This window comes from Lepidochelys kempii, chromosome 7 (assembly GCF_965140265.1).
Source record: "Lepidochelys kempii isolate rLepKem1 chromosome 7, rLepKem1.hap2, whole genome shotgun sequence".
In the NCBI taxonomy this organism is placed as follows: domain Eukaryota; kingdom Metazoa; phylum Chordata; order Testudines; family Cheloniidae; genus Lepidochelys; species Lepidochelys kempii.
This window is the reverse complement of record NC_133262.1, coordinates 15,584,607-15,601,156: the sequence shown is the minus strand read 5'-3', so window position 1 is coordinate 15,601,156 and position 16,550 is coordinate 15,584,607. Positions and strand designations below refer to the sequence as shown.

General features: G+C 40.9%; 1 protein-coding gene across 2 annotated transcripts in view; it reads right to left on the bottom strand.

Moving 5' to 3' along the window:
- The window catches only part of ITPR1 (inositol 1,4,5-trisphosphate receptor type 1), a 247,403-nt gene that overhangs the window by 173,360 nt on the left and 57,493 nt on the right, over positions 1-16,550 (bottom strand). For both annotated transcript variants that reach the window (XM_073351182.1, XM_073351183.1), the window contains 4 exons: positions 8,537-8,652; positions 5,192-5,278; positions 2,763-2,921; positions 1,182-1,280 (listed from right to left, as the gene is read on the bottom strand). In XM_073351182.1, the coding sequence (XP_073207283.1) occupies positions 1,182-1,280; positions 2,763-2,921; positions 5,192-5,278; positions 8,537-8,652 (461 nt within the window). The remainder of the gene's footprint in view (positions 1-1,181; positions 1,281-2,762; positions 2,922-5,191; positions 5,279-8,536; positions 8,653-16,550) is intronic.

Below are 16,550 nucleotides of genomic sequence, written 5' to 3'. Positions count from 1 at the left end.
TCTGGAGCAGAGATTTGAACCTTAATCTCTCCTTTCCCAGTTGAGTGCTTTGACCACCAGACTATAGGCCAGTGATCCCCAAACTTATCCTCTTGCACTCCCCTCCCCTTTACCAGTAGTAGAATGTGTCTGTGCCCCTCCCAGGCCGGGAGCCAAGAGCGGGGGGTCATAGGCCGAGGGCAGGGGCCCAAGCCAGGAGCAGGGCTGCGGCCAGGGCAGGGTGGGGCTGGGTGGCGCGCTCTCTCCCTGTCCCCTCGTGGGTGCTGGCCCAGGCCCCCCTGCACCCTTATGGGGGGTGCCCCACAGTTTGGGGACCACTGCTATAGGCTGTTCTCAGGTAGGTTTCTCAATCTGTCCCCTTGAACTGTTCTACTCTATGTAAGTAATTATTCATTAGAGCAACAACTTGAATTTGGGTCTCCCACATCCCAGGCAAGTGGCCTAACCATTCTCACTCTCTCTCTGACCCAGTGATTAGTAAACCAGCTTCAACAGGAGAGACTGAGAGAGACTTGACCTGACCCAGAATACCCTGGCTTGGTGGTTAGGGCACTCCTTGGATGTGGAAGACCCAGGCTTGTATCTCTGCTCTGAACAGGGATTTGAACCCAGGTCTCCGCTCTCAATGTTGTTTCAGATTGAATAAACAGGGTCATTTCACCAAAAACATTTCAGAATTTTCAGACTTTGTTCACCCGAAAACTATTTTTTTTTAATTTTTCAGAACTCCCACCAAACTGACATCAAACAAAAACAAACACTCGTTAGTTATTCACTCAGCTCTAGTCATGAGGATGGTAGATTTTGCAGAAAAGTACATTTCAACTATCTCTGTTCTTACAGTCAAGCAGTTGGGCAGAATGGGCCACGCTCACTTCTTTGTTCCATATAGCCTGTTATTTACCTAACAGACCTGCTCTTACCAATCCCCGCCCAGCTGTTTACCCACCAGGAAGAAGGTGAGAAACACTGTCTCCAGAGTTAGTAGTATTGTTATTTCATGAACAGGATGGGACAGCAGTGTAGCATATGCTCTCCAGCATGGTAATCGGAAATTCCATAACATGCGTGCTCCTTAGTTTAGCCGAAAACTCCAAAGACCCTTCCAACTCTATTTACACCAAATTTCTGTGCCACCCACTGCACTAACAGGCCAAGCTTTTGATTTATTTTACACTTACCTCATTGCACCCAGGATTATCAACCAGTTGGTGACTACTGGCATGAAGGGGCTGACCAGCATTAACAGGATTCAGGACCACCTTGTCTCCAATGACAACCTGAAGAGAAGTACTTTGCAATCAGATTCAGAAATGGTCCCCAGAGTTACCTTTTTCTGGGTGTAAAGCAATGAGGTTAGGCCATTGGATTACAGTTTAGAGATATTTCATGCAAAGTAAATAGGAAAGACACTGGTATCTTTAAAAAAAAAACCCAAAAACCCTGACAATTTCAGAAGAAAATGGATATTTAAAACATTCAGAGTTATTTAAGGCTTAAAGACACCTACAGAACTGGGCTAAGTGGCATATAAAGGAAAACTAAAATTTCCACTGATTAAGTCTTTGTCTTCCATACAGTTATTTCTGTGTCTAACATCTAACAATTAATTCCTAAAACCAAAAGTCATCAGAAAGATTCTCCTCCCCCATTAGGAGTTTGTGTTTCCTAACCTACGCTGTTTACTCTCAATTAATGAGGTCCAATCACGTGTGGTAAGCTGAGTGTACTTTATCATGGAGGGTGAAGGTCCCACGTATCCTATACGTTCCTTCCAGGACAGTTTCTTGTCCAAAGCCTCCCAATCTTACTTTAAGACAAAAAAATATATATATAAAAAAATATCCATAACAAAAATCTTAGTTGAGGGACTTGAACTCCCTTCAATACAGAGAAAGCAGAACATTAATGGAGTTTATATGAAGTTTCTTCTTTTTAAATTAACTGAACACAAACTACATTAATCTTCAAGGTGCTATTCCTATAATAAAGAAATAAAGACAAGGACATTCAGTTAAGGCTGTATTTCGCATAGTGGTGGGATAACTACATTGAAATGAACTGTCTAATCTACATGGATATGGATATGCTCTATTTCATGGAATCTACCCTGTTTGGGTGCCCTCTATCAGGTAGGGCTGCACTGCACAGCATACTGAAGTCCTTGGCTTCTCTTGAATATAGGCTGATGAGCCATGCCAAAGTCCATCATGGCTTTGTGAGGTAGAAAACCATTTACTTGGGATTATGACAACCACATTCATTCTCACTTATCCAACGTGGGAACACAACGGACATCTCCAGAGATTAAAAACTAGGGTATTAACTCAGAATCAACACCTCCCACAAGCAAGGCAACCATTTATTTAGTCTAATTCTGATAAAATTCTTGATACAGAAATTCATAACAGAACCTGAAAGACTCATAACTACAGCCCCATGAACCAACATACTAATTATATTTGTTCTAAATGACTTGACATTTCGTGCCATTTTGAACTTGGTGGGGATTTAGAAGGCTACTGTATTTAGATTCCTTATTCCTTCCAATCTTAATCGTTCCTTGTTTCCAAATCAGTAGTTACCATAGTGATTCTCCTCCCACACTGTTCAGCACAGGAAAAGGGCTGTGGCCATTAATATTACACGTTATAAAAGCCTGTACATTTAATGAGTCAAAAGTAAGGAAGCAATTGATACAAGCTCTTTGTATTTTACACCAAATCTTCTTGCATCTTCTTCTGATGTTCATCTGCACTTACACTGTCTCCTATGGAACGCAGTTTGTAGAAAGGCTGTATATAGAACCAGGAACCCTCGTTTCCAGCTTCATCCAGGGTCACCCTCATAGCATTCTTCTCTAGCAGAGCTGGAAGCCTCTTATTTACTGTCAAGTATTTGTTACTTTTTAAGTGCAGCAGCTAGAACAAAAATTACAATTTGTTTCTGTAAAGGCAGACATAGGTTTCCTTCGATAAACACGGACTAAAGGTTATATAATAGTCTGAGCGTCTGATCATAATACATGGAAATTAACTTCAATTGCGAAGACTGAATATTACACTGGCCATAACAAATCCAGAGACAATTGGACTTCTTGTTTTGAAGTCATTTTTTGTAGGCTTTAGACTGGTTCATGGCACTGAGCAGCTTCCGTTAGCGTAAATGTCCATATCATTCTGATGACAGACAACAGAAAACTGCTTTTGCCAATTATGCTCTATGTTTCAGCAGTCAGATACCAAGGACCAGGAGATATTGGTGACAAAACTCTTTTCCTTCATGGGGATGGGTGAGGCTTCTCTCAAGTGGCTGTGCTCATTCTGAAATGGGAGACTAATGAGGTTAGCTATAAACATTTCTTCTCTCCCCATGAGGTGCCGTTTTATCCTTTTGTTTCAATACACCATGCAACATCATATATAAACCTCACTGTACTGGTGATACATATCTATAGGATATAATGGACCATCTCATAGTAGCCCCATTGTCTAGCTCACACGTTCATTTGGATTAAACATAGCAGGGTTGAATCTTAATGAAAGCAAGACAATGCTTTTGGCTTTGGATGTTTTGCTGTCTGTTGGCTGTTTAAGCAGGCCCATTATTCACAGAAGACATCTGCCACTGAGAAGGCTCCTACAGAACTGGGGTATCCCTCATAACTAGGCTGGGCAGAATTTGAGATTTTTTTTTTTTAAATACATTTCAGTGGATAATAGCAATGTTTATTTTTAAGCATTTTCTTCTGTTTTTATCTATTTAAATTTTTACAGTGGGGGAAACTACGGGGCAGGACAGACAATAATTGTTTAATGGCAGCAGACACTGAGATTCAAAGAATGAAAGCTTTACAACCATTAAAGTTGTCAACATCACAGGTCAAAGCATACAAAGTGAATCGCCTTAAATCAAAATGGAGTAAATTCTCTAGCAGCTTTTTTCTTACTTTGCTTATCTGTAAATCTCAATTATCAAATGGAAATACATTTTGGTTGGTTTGGGTGTGTATGGTGAAGCCAATGTTTACCAACATTTACCGATACAAATCTAATCCTTCCTCGCCTACTGACAACTGCGCTTGGTACAGAGCAGTGACTGATTAGAAATGCTTATTGCAGTCTCTTGTTCACCTGACAAACTGACAGATCGCTCTCTCAGATGAGGACCATGCCACAAACTATTGACATTCCAATGTTACACTTGGGCTAGATTATTGTAGTGCCTTTTTTCAAAAGGCTTTTCTTGAAGTTGTTCCCAATGCTGTAATAGCTGCAGAACAGAACTGCTTGTCTTCTCCTTACAAGAGGGGAGAGAGGAACCTTTGCTCCCTGCAATCCTACTCTGGCTGATGGTATGGTCAGAGGATACAAATTAAAGTATTTGTATAGAAAGTTGTACATAATCTTAGATCCAAATGCTTACAGTTCTCTTCCTCTACACCTCCACCTGGCAGTTGTGATCAGATGAAGTGGGTTTGCTTTCAGTCCCCAGAGGGGATCAGAGAACCCTGAGTTGTTGAATGCTCAACCAGTGGAGTCCCCCATTTAAGGCTGCATTTAAGGCATGACAAGGCTTGTCCTTGATTATTATTAAAACACTTCCCCAGCATCTTGTTCTTGGTGTTTGTGACTCATTGCTATTCTTTGCATTCACTGGGAATCCATCTTCATCAAGTGGGGCTGGCTTACCTGAGGTCTACTTCACCAAATCCCTTGTTCAGTGTGGACTATGATTGCATTGGTGGGTTGATTATTTTGGTTCTTCTGCTTTGCAGTGGGTTTACTATACAGTGCTGTACAGCACTTTGGGGATAAAATGAGAATAAAACGAAAGAAGTTCTACAGAATTGTACACTGCTGTGTATTTGCCATCTACCAGATGGCCAGGTCAAGGGTATGAAGGATATTCTAGTTTAAAGCATTCAGATGGTGCTCTGAAAAAGGCAACATTTATAGCAAGATAAAAATGCCTCCATTTTAAAATCTCACACAGCACACAGAACCATAAATGTAGTTCTTTCTTCAGAGTACCATGCTTCTGGATAACCCAGTCACAGCTTGCAAGACAACACACTCCGATCTCGGAATTCCTCTATTTTGAAGTATAATTGTACCTTGGGTGGTTCAAGTAGGACCCTACAGAGCTATGTCTTACAGAGTAGACAGTATGAACAGGGCCACAAGCATACCTGGATAACATTGCCATACTGGATAACCGTTCCCAGCAGTTTCCTGTTTTCAGTCTCATTCTGTTTCTTCTCCAAATCTGCTGCATGCTGAAATTTAAGAAGGAAAATTGTGGAGATAGAAAGTGTTGTTATAAACAGTGCTGGCAATTACTTACTGTAATAAAACATCAGCGTACTTCATACCGTTGGAACAAATGTAACCATTTGAAGCGGACAATCAGATTTCATCCTTTACAATTTTCAGGAAGGAAAATGATTGAATCTGTACTATTTGAACTATACTGAAGTGAAGCAGCAACTCTGAGGAGTCAATGTTTTGACTTCAAACTGACTGAAGCTTTCTGAATAAAACATGAGATGAAAAGTTTCAAAAGGAAACTGAGCCATGAGAAGATAGGTAAAAAGGAAAGATGGACAAAAGGGGGATTCAAGCTGGCAGCCCAATCTTCCACCTGCTCAACTTTAATATAAAATAAAGCACGAGGACTAAAGAACTGCAGGTTTGGTCCCCATGTCTCTAATCAGGCAGTTTCCAAAAACTTAGATTTTACTCTGCCAAGACAAATCGCCCCCTTCACTCTTCATCCATTAAACCTTTTCATGGTGACCATCGTCATCCTATTCATTAGATAGGCTTCTCTAGACATACAGCACTGGAAGAAGGGACTGTTTAGTTCTAAACTTCCCAATAAGGGAAAGTTCAGAGTTCATAAAAGAGATAGAATAGTACTTCCCCGAGTCAGACACAGCACAAAACTTCCCCAGACACGCTCTGCTGCAATGCCTTTCAATTTCAACCTGCTGTATACATGATGATCTAATCCAGGGTCTCTCTTTACCAGACAGACATTTCAACCACATGGAAGCATCCACAAGAAGATATGAGGAAACCAAACCTGATTTATAACCTACTCAGATAAGGATCTGAATTCTAATGCTACCTCCTTGTGAAAGCCCTAGTTTGTTACTCTTCCATATTTCTTTCCTCTTCATTTTCATTTTATTTTCAGACTTAAGCAACTTACCCCATGTTGTTTTCAAGACGCTTTGTTTTGTAAAGGTGTACTGGTTCACCTTACACCAAGGCCAGAGAAAAATACAGATTATAGGGAAGAATTCATTTAAATCTGATGTCAGAGCATGCTTTTAAACTAGATATCAGGCATTTAGAAAGTCTATGCATAAACTATTTTAGTTCTCAAAACTTCTGCAACCACCCTAGAACTCACTTGTGCTCAGTTACCTGTGGGTGATGCAATGTGAGACAATAGGCTTCAGCATATCAAAGAGCAAATAGTGAGTCATGTGTTGGTAGAAAATAATTTTGCTTTTTTACAACTCCATGTATCTTAAGTGACTTCTGTTAGAAGATATGCTGAGTAGGACAACTGGCTTTCTCCATGAGCATCTCAAGTGTAACTGTACATTTCAGTACAACCAATATAATGCAAGACAATTTAAAATGCTTAAAGATCTAACATTGGGACTGCTAGATTTCAGATTATTCTACAGTGAAAAGATTTCTTGAAATCTAATATTAATTTTGGGCCCAATTCTGCAAGGCCCTGAGAGCCCTCTACTCCCCAGGACAGCAGTGGAAGTTGAAGACATGTATCATGCAGAATTGGTCCCTACATTTGCTTTAATAGAGCTAAAGAATCCATTGCATATAGGTACAAATGAAGAAACAAGTTAAGTTCAAGTATATTCCAAAAGCTTAAAGAGAACAGACAACACTGCACAAGTCAACACACTGGAAAGAACAAATTTTATTTACTGACCACTAGATGTCAGCTTTTCAAACAGCACTGATGTTTGATACCAGTCAAAGTCAAGTGTCCCAGATTTCTAAATCCCTTAAATGGTATTAACTTAAAATAACCTGACCTCAGTATTGGGTGCTCCACAGTAGTTGATAATAAATTCCAACAGTGGACAACTACAAGCCAAAAATGGCAAGTGATTAAGTATAAATTGTGGGTCACTAATGTTTCATTAAAGATTACCATGAACTGATCAAAAAAACAGAGTGGGAAATGGAAGGCAGCAGTTGAACATAGATATTTTTTGCCCTGAACCAATATTAAGACATTAGGATTGTTCCAGTATCTTCTGTGTTATCAGTATATGTGTAAATTGACACAAGTGCCCATGAGTTTCATACAGTCGGGAGCTAACTAAGTTGTGGACTACGAATCACACATGCACACAGAACCAAATTCTACCCTTCAGTTAAATTGAGTGGGTTTAAAAGATGACAGTTTTGCACATACCCTGTACTTTACCCAGCATGTAACGGTGATGCAAACTGAGCTATTAAATCTTTCTTCATTTATATTGGAATAGTAAAATGTGGCTATTTACTGTGTAAATGCTTCTTCACTGTGACTAATCATTGAGAGACTACTCCAGTTCACTTGACAGGGGAATTGAGACTGACCACAAAGGGACTTCAGTCGGTTTCAAAGGAATAGAATCAGACCTTAATTATCTGAACTGACTGTATGAAAGAAAGAAAATCAATTATGGCAAAAAAGTGACAGCCCACTGTTGCCTAGCACCATTGCCAGGGTTCTTTTCTCCCTCTACACTACTGACAGTTTAGGACATACCATCTATTTGTTTACTTTGTGGGCTTTAGAAAAATAATCAGCAGCATTTGTTACTTTATACTTACAGCTGACTTCTGAGATTACAGTATTTAGTTTGGGAGTGGGGTGGGATACTTGTAAAGTATTAACTCTACAGACAACTTTACAAGCAAAAAGTTAAAATCATAGCTTTAAGATAAAATTGAGGCAAACACTAGGTCTTTGTGCAACAAAGGAGTAGGGCCACCACATGGCTTTCTTTAAGTGATATTTTCCTACAGGGGTGCTTTCTAGTTTAGAGTACCCGTAGGCTTAACATGGGCTTTGATAGACTAAAAATATTTGGACTTGTAATTTTAATGTGAAGTGCTTCAGCCATATAATTTTAAGGTAAATATAGTTTATTTAGCACTAAAGCGGATGCTGTCAACATGCAGTAGTTAAATTACTCAAAGCAATTTCTTAGAAATGTAAAACTGAAAACTGTTCTCTGACCAGGTTTTAATGCTGAATTCACATGCAAGCTTGGTTCAGTAAGGGCAGCCATCACAGATCACTAAAATTAGATAAAAGTTTGCAAACACATATGGGAGATGAAACCTGGGGCCTAACACCACAGGACTGGATCTCACTAATCTTCTGTAGCAATACCCACATGAGCAGTCCCACTCAGCTTAATGGGCCAGATCCTCAGGTGGTGTAAATTACCATAGCTCCATTGACTTCTCTGCAGCCTACCAACGTTAATACTTACATGTAGTTTATTGAGTAGCACTGCATCTGTGGTGCTGTTAGCTCCTGGTTTTGCTGCTTTCCAGAACTGCTTCTGTGCAGAGTACCGGTTCATAGGGCATAGCTTAAACAGGCAATCTACAAACATACAGGAAATAAACTGAGAGATTGCTTTAGCAATTCCGAATTATCCACTTTTTTCCCCTTTTACTTTTAATATTGTCCAAACATTTCAGCTACAGGGAAAGGTTTACAAAACAGATTCCAGGAAAACTCTAAATCTCAGACTGTGATGCTTTTTTGGGTGACAGCAATGTTGCCCCATGAATGGTTTAAAAACAACACACACACACACACACACACACACACAAAAAACCCTGATGCTGCCAGACTTGTAAAGCAAGACCAGAGAAAGCTGAAACTTAACCAATTCCTGTCAAAAATGCTACCATGTGAAAAGGGGAATTTCAGTCAGTGGTTCAGTTAGGTAAAATTTCTCAAGCTTTTCCCATGCAAATAGGCAAACAAGATTTACCCAAGTCTTCAGAATCAACATATTTAAACATTCACAATTACAGCACTTCCTCTCTGTAACACAGGGCTTTTGATCCTTGGATCAAAAAAAGCTTTCCAACAGTGGATAAGTTTCATTTTCCATACTGCACAGCTCGGGCAACTGAGGCAAAAAGACAAGTAAAGTGACATTTCCAAGGTCACACAGCAGTCAGAGTAGAGCCAAGCAGACTCGGTCCCCTGCCTTGTCTTCTTGACCATGGCATGGAAAAAAGTGTGTCAGTATGGACATTCCTAGTGTAATATTCCTAGTGAAGCACCGGCACCTGGGCACCAAAGCAAGAAACTTGCAGATCATACAGGAGAAGTATCATCTTTTACTGATTTCCTAGACACTGTTTAGGAAACATTCTGCTTTGCAAAAACTGGGTATGACAGCTGATTAGCCATGTTACAAATACGTTTCTATATTAATGAGATGCTCACTGATCAGTAAAAACTAAATTAGCTGCACTTTTTCCTCGTCAGTTGCTTAGCAACTGACAATGCAAAAATTAAATTAACTATTCAAATTTAGTGCCTGAAGTAAAGTAACAGAAGTTTAACAGCCAAACGCAAAGGCAGCTGTTCCAGGCACCTCTTTGGCAATTATTTGGAAATAAAATTTGAGGCTGTTAGTTACACAATGAATTTAAAGGCAACCATTGTATTCATACAGAAGAGTAATGGAATTGGAAAGCTAGATAGTTAAGGGAATACCCATTTCAGAGTCTGTTCTGTAGACTGTAGAGCCTTTTTCCACAGGGACACCTAATAGAATAGGTGAGCTAATCCCCTGGAGAAAGAAGATAAACCAACTGCAAGTCTAGTCATTTAACTTCATTGGAGATCTTTTATAGCCACTGCAGATACACCTGGATGAAATTAATAGGAAACTTCAAGAAACACAGAACTAGCAGCACAAGTGGATGGCAACACAATGAACCCAATTTTCAGAACTAGGATAGAACAAGGTACACACTAGGTGGCCAAATGGTGGTTCATTATAATAAGAAATGAAGTAGAGTCATATTGAGCTAATTTGGGGATATGCACTGATATGGGCAATAGAAAGGACTCAAGTACATCAGTTCATAGGGCCACTTAACTATTGATTCATAGCCTTCAGATGCATAACAGATGTGAGAAATGCAGCATGCACTAAGCTTTCAAGTTATGTTCTTTCCCAGAGAGTTGCATTTTTAATTTACATAAAAATGATTCATGGAGATTGACAGCAGAGAACAGGATTTAAAAGCCATTGTAAGTTGGTACTTTCAACTAAAACTATGCATTGTAAGCAACACACCTGTAATAAGAATTTCTATTTCTGCTTGAGCCATCAGTTCACACAGTGCCAGCAATTAACACACAGCATTGCACAGCAGAATTAATCACACACTGTCTTTAGTCACAGAGCAAGTGCATTTCCGAAGCCAGAAGTGTTGTATTTTGAAGTCAGGCTGAACTTTAAAATGGATGTCAGCAAAATAAATCCCTTGGTAGTGTTTTCTTATTCTTAAAAGAAACATTTGATCTTGACCACTCAAATGGAAACACATGATGTAATGGACGGGAAAATAATGCAAAATAGTTTGCCCACATTCTGTCTCTATTTAAAAAGCTAGAAATCTAAAGCGAACATTAAAAGCATTTGACCCTCCTATTTGAATATTTGTTTTGTGAAATCTAATTCTTACATGCCTGAGGTAAAACATAGCCTTATTTGTCAACCACCAGCCAAATACAAAATCATTCTAATATGGATGTATCTTATTCAGGGATTACACCCTGACCTTAATGGATTTTATGGCCCTGGGATCTCTAAACTGCATGAGCCTATGAACCTGCTAATTTTATCTTTATCTCTGTCCTAGCTGTACATCAGTCATGGCTAACAGTACAGAAGAGCAGGTTTGATTGTGGCAGTGTTCAACACAATGCAATCCATTACAGTACAGGTGTTTGTGGAACAAAGATAACACCTGTCAACCATGAATTAAAAACTTCAACACTCCTGAAAGGTAGATGGTTACATCCATTTTAAAGGTCCACAAATGGAGGCACAAAGAGGCTCCGTCTACACTATGAGCTAAGGATAGGATTCCCAGCTCATGTAGATATATCCACGCTACTGCTCATCTGAGCGAGCATGCTAAAAACAGTACGGTAGCCATAGTAGCATGGGCAGTGGTGGGACGATGCAAGCCACCCTGAGTAAAAACCCACCTGAAGCCTATGGTACACACTGAGGGCTGAGAGCACCTGCCATTGCTGCTGCTGCTACCTATGCTGCCACGGCTACACCACTATTTTTAGCATGCAGGCTCACATCAAAGCTAACGTGAATATGTCTATGCAAGCTAGGAATCACGCCCCAGCTCCAGATGTGGACGTAGCCTGAGTTAATGACAGAAGTCAAAACAGAATCTTTAGCAGAAGTTCCCAGCTTCCCACCACAGGAAACCCTCTTTCCCCTTGGATAAATCTTTATCGTACTTTGAGTCATTCTGAAGAAAAAAAAATTCTTCTATTAAGTAACCTAACCTGATAGAATACTGCTTCCTGTGCTGGTGACTAAAACAAAGATTGTAATTGACTCAGTGGAAGGGGAGACCTAATTAAAGAGGTCAAAGCAGCAAGATTACAGTTTTCCAAGGACTGAGGGTGGAAATTCTCCATATCCAAAAATTTCTTCACAGTAGATATCAACACTGCAAGGGCAATGGGCGAGAGAGTTATGCTTGTTGCACTCTCTGGTGATGCTTTCCCCCGCGTTTAGCAATGTCCCCAGAAGATACCATGACCATTCCCTGATGTTTCCAATATTGATTCCCTCTCACTTGACTACTGTGCTGGCCTTGGTGATAAATATAAATACACACCAAAATTACATTAAAAGAGCAATAGGTTGCAAAATCAAACACTCAAAAGTTAGGAAATGCCAGAATTAAGATCACCTGTGCAACCCTTAATTCACCTCTCCCCTTTGTTCATATGTATCACAATAGTTTGAATTATGTGACCACATTCTGTTTTTCCCCGGGAGCCCTGCCTCATTCAGTGCTCAGAAAGGATAGCACTTATTTAATGAGCAGCTATTCAGTATTTTATTTTCTCCTTGTTTAATTTGTTGCTAAAATTTTAGGCATATTAATTCATGTCTGCTCTGAAAACAGAATAAATAATTTCCTAATGGGCTTTTCGGTAGCTTTTTGGAGAGGAGAGACAGAGAGATTAAGGTAAAAAAATATTCACTAAAAATGTAGATGTCCAATCTGAACTGATTTTTCAGAGTGAGTATTCAGCATTATATAGCACTTTATATGTTCGGAGAACAGCTCCCATTGATTTCAGTTGCAGTTGTGAGCATTCAGCACTTCTGCAAATCAGGCTCTAGAGTCTCAAGTCAGAAAATGAGGACCGTACAATTTGCAACTACCTCTGAAACAACTGGTTTAAGCAACCTGACTAGCATCATACAACAACTGTTTGTCAGCAGCAAGGATTGAATCCAGTTTCCCAGGACAGCATTCAACTCTCTTAACCAGGAGATCATCCTCTCTCTTCCTGCAGTCCCCTACTTCGTTCACTAGACATGTTCAAATCAGACCCTGGTGCACATCTAAATAGAGTGCATCAGATTGCAGCCCCTCCACCTGCACCTGTTACTGAGGTCCTGGCTGAACTTTTCCCACACCTCCTGATCCTGGCACACTCCATCCCTGGCCCCACAAAGTTGCAAGCCCTCCTTGTCAACCTCCCTCTGGCAATGGCCAGATGGCCATCCATCATACCAAGAGGAAGAAGTTGGATGGGAGGTTGAAGGGGTACTCTGCGACTGTGGGGCCGATTTCTATTCCCTTGCTCAGTCACATCTCCAAGCGGAGTTCCTCTGGGTGGTGTCCATTGACCCCCTTAGATGCCTTCGATGAACAGTGGACGCAGTCAGTGGTTCTCTGTTCCATGTCCCCTTCTGGTTACCTCATTTTCACCTTAAGACCTTTACTCCCATCCCTGTTTTTTCATTTGTTGTCCCCTGCAATTACTTGTGGCCTGGATTCACTGCCCAACTCCTTCAGTTAAGAGGAAGGGCCTTTAGCGATGAGCAGACTTAGGCTCATAATCTCCTGGAACCACAATAGGTACACCCCCCCTCAGATTCAGCAACAAATGAGGGAACGGTCCTACAGACCACAACAGTCTCCTTCGATACTCAACCATGACATAGCCCAAGAGCAGGTCCATCCTGCACACTGAGTAAGGCAGGGGTCCAATGGGAAAAAATAGTACGTGATCATGTAATTGGAGGCTGTTTTAATGTATAGGCACAAAGAGAACAAAGTAAGGTTGCACAGGCAACCTTAATTCTGGCATTTCCTAACTTCTGAGTGCTTGACTTTGAGGCTTAATAATGTTCTTTAAAACAGAGGAATTTTTTGCACCTAGGGTTTTGAAAAAAAACAATGAAAACAAATTCAATCATAACACATCATACTGCCACCCACATGGCTCATCAGCAGGGTTGGAACCTTGGATCCACGATGTAGACCTCACCCACTTGAGCTAGGGTTGCCAATTGTCTAATCACACAAACCCAAACACCCTTGCCCGCACCCACTGCCCCAAGGCCCCACACCTTCTCCAAGGCCCCACCCCACTCACTCCATCCCCCTCCCTCCGTCGCTCGCTCTCCCCACCTTCACTCACTTTCACTGGGCTGGGGCAGGGGTGCGGGAGGGGGTGAGGGATGCAGGCTCTGGGAGGAAGTTTGGGTGTAGGAGGGGGATCTGGGCTGGAGTAGGGGTGCAGGAGAGGATGTAGGCTCCGGCCAGGAGGAGCATACCTCAGGCGGTGGTACTGCGGGGCTAAGGCAGGCCCCCTGTCTGCCCTGGCCCCATGCTGCTCCCAGAAGTGGCCAGCACATCCCTGCGGGAAGCAGGGGGTCTCCACACGCTGCCCGTGCCCACAAGTGCCGCCCTTGCAGTTCCCATTGGCCGCAGTTCCCGGCTAATGGGCGCTGCGGAGTCGGCGCTGCAGGCAGGGACAGTGTGCAGAGACCCTGTCCTCCCCAAGGGCCGCAGGGAAGTGCCGTCCACTTTGGAAGAGGCATAAATCCAGGACAGGCAGTGAAGGACCAGTCAGGTTTTAGTGCTACCAAATGACATGGATTCTGCTCCCCTGGGTTTCAGTCCATGTCCCTTCCATGAAGACTATGGAAATTTTTTTAGTTTGGCCCAGGCTCTATATTTACTACCTCGCTCACCATTTTTGCAAATGGACACAACTACTTTAGGTTTTTAAGGGGCCACCTCTACATATTTGTGTTAATTGTCCGCTTGATTATTTTGAAGTAGAGCACCCGGAACACTTTGACCAAGGCATAAGGAAAGTGCTTCGTAAAGATCCTTTATGTACCAATGGATACGCTCCAAAAACTACTGCAACTAAGAAACTATCCATCCCCCTAAAAAAAAAAAAAAAAAAAAAAAGCCTTTCAAACAGGAAATCTACAAAATATGAAATACTTGAGTAAGTCAGCTACAGAATTGCTGAGTATTTCATACCAACATAGCTGTTTCCTCATTTCTTGATAAAAATCAATTGAACTCTTATTATGGAGAGTTACTAAAATTAAAAGAAAATTAACAGTTCCCGAGTGAATTTTAACAGTTCCCTTCACCCTCTTCAGTTCCTGAGGCCAGAGTTTATTCAAACGAGCTCTTATTGAAAGAACTTTAAATTTGTCTTTTTAAGGCAAAAAAGAAGCTTTAAAAAGGAAGTAGAAAATTTAAGTTGACACATCAGAAAGCAACTGTAAGGTCTCAAAACTACATGCCTGTGAAATTATCATAACTTAAATATATACACAGCATATCAACAGATAAAAAAATCCATTTATGTTGAAAACTGAATGAAGATCTCTGAGTGAAAGCAAAGTCTTTTCAAGCAGTGGAGCATTAAGAACAATGATCAAAACTTATTCACCCGCAGATCAGTTCCATCTTCTCAAAAACCCGAGGTCTGATTACCACATTGTCTACTTCTATACCTCTGCCTTGCTAGACTTGAAATGATTCTATATCAGTCAAGGAGCTTCAGAAAATTTAGCATAAAATGGGCTGTAGAAAAATGCAGAGTATTAATCTTTTATGGATTTCCATGCAGAAAAAACATCTGCTTCCATTGAAAGAATTACGGTCTTTGTCAAGGGAAAACTTGCCTTTTCCCTTGCGGGTTCGGGTTGAGTGCCCGAAAACAAGTCTTCTATCAAGTAAGGTGGCATCAATACATTTCAAAAACGTTTTCTTCCTAGGAGGCATTAAAATAATAAATAAATAAAATAAATGTTCAGCATCCCAGCCCACTAATGGCAAGGCAATGACTGGAAAAATTTATGTATAGGCCAGTGGAAGCGTATTTATATTCTAAATGAGGACCTGCAGTTTAATTCCCTGTATCACTGCCAGATCACCCAACACTCAGAATTCAATATTGCTAGATTAATTACATGACTATATATGGGGGGTTTATGCTGCTCTGAAAACCATGTTATTTAAGCGAAGTATCTTGCATGGCTTCAGAGCTTTCAACTTGATCTTTTAAAATAAATGAAGCCACTCAGTAATACATCTCACCAACATATACTCCTCTTCACCACAGTTCAACTAAAAGGCTGTATAAAGGATTCTTGGACACAGTTTAATTGTCTCGTACAACTAAGCCAGAGATAACCACCCCAGTGGATACCGAGGAGACACTAGGCAACCAGCCTTGTGCCATTTCTCCTCTGCCACAGTTTATGCTCACGGAAGCTGCTACCTACATTTTCAAAGTCTTACCAGTATAGAAGCCAGCATGGTTAGCATTAGCAACTTTGTTGGATGGTGTATTGGAGTTCAAATGAGAAAGGCAGCAGCAGAGGCAGTTCAAACCATAAGGAAATTTGACACAACTTGAAGATGGTTGGTAAGTGGTAAACTGTTAGTGATTACTAGATACTAGCACTACATAGCCTGGGATGCTCGTTAAGTTAGCTCAGCAAGACAGTGCTAGCAAAAGGCCTTGGCCGTAATCTGATTCCAACAAAAGAGACATCGGGAAATAACTACGAAAATAAACACCTACTGAAGAACCCAAGGCAGTTGAGTGCAGATCATAAAGTAAATATTTTTATTTATGAACAAAGGCCAGGAGGCATACAAGCAGCAAGCTGGTTTCTGCTTTGACAAGACAGAGGATCATTTAGTAAGGTGAGAGAGATACAGCGTAAGGTGAGAGAGAACTCAAACCAGGCCCAAAAGAAAACATGGATAGAAAAAGGGAAAACAGCTGGAGTCCCATCACAAGAGAGGGATGGCAAATGAATGTGATTCGTTCAGCTTCAGACACATAAGCAGATGCAAGGTCAACAGAAGGGAGAACAAGTACTGATCTAGTCATACTTGAAAAACTTGACAGAGAATCAGACTCAAGGGCAACCA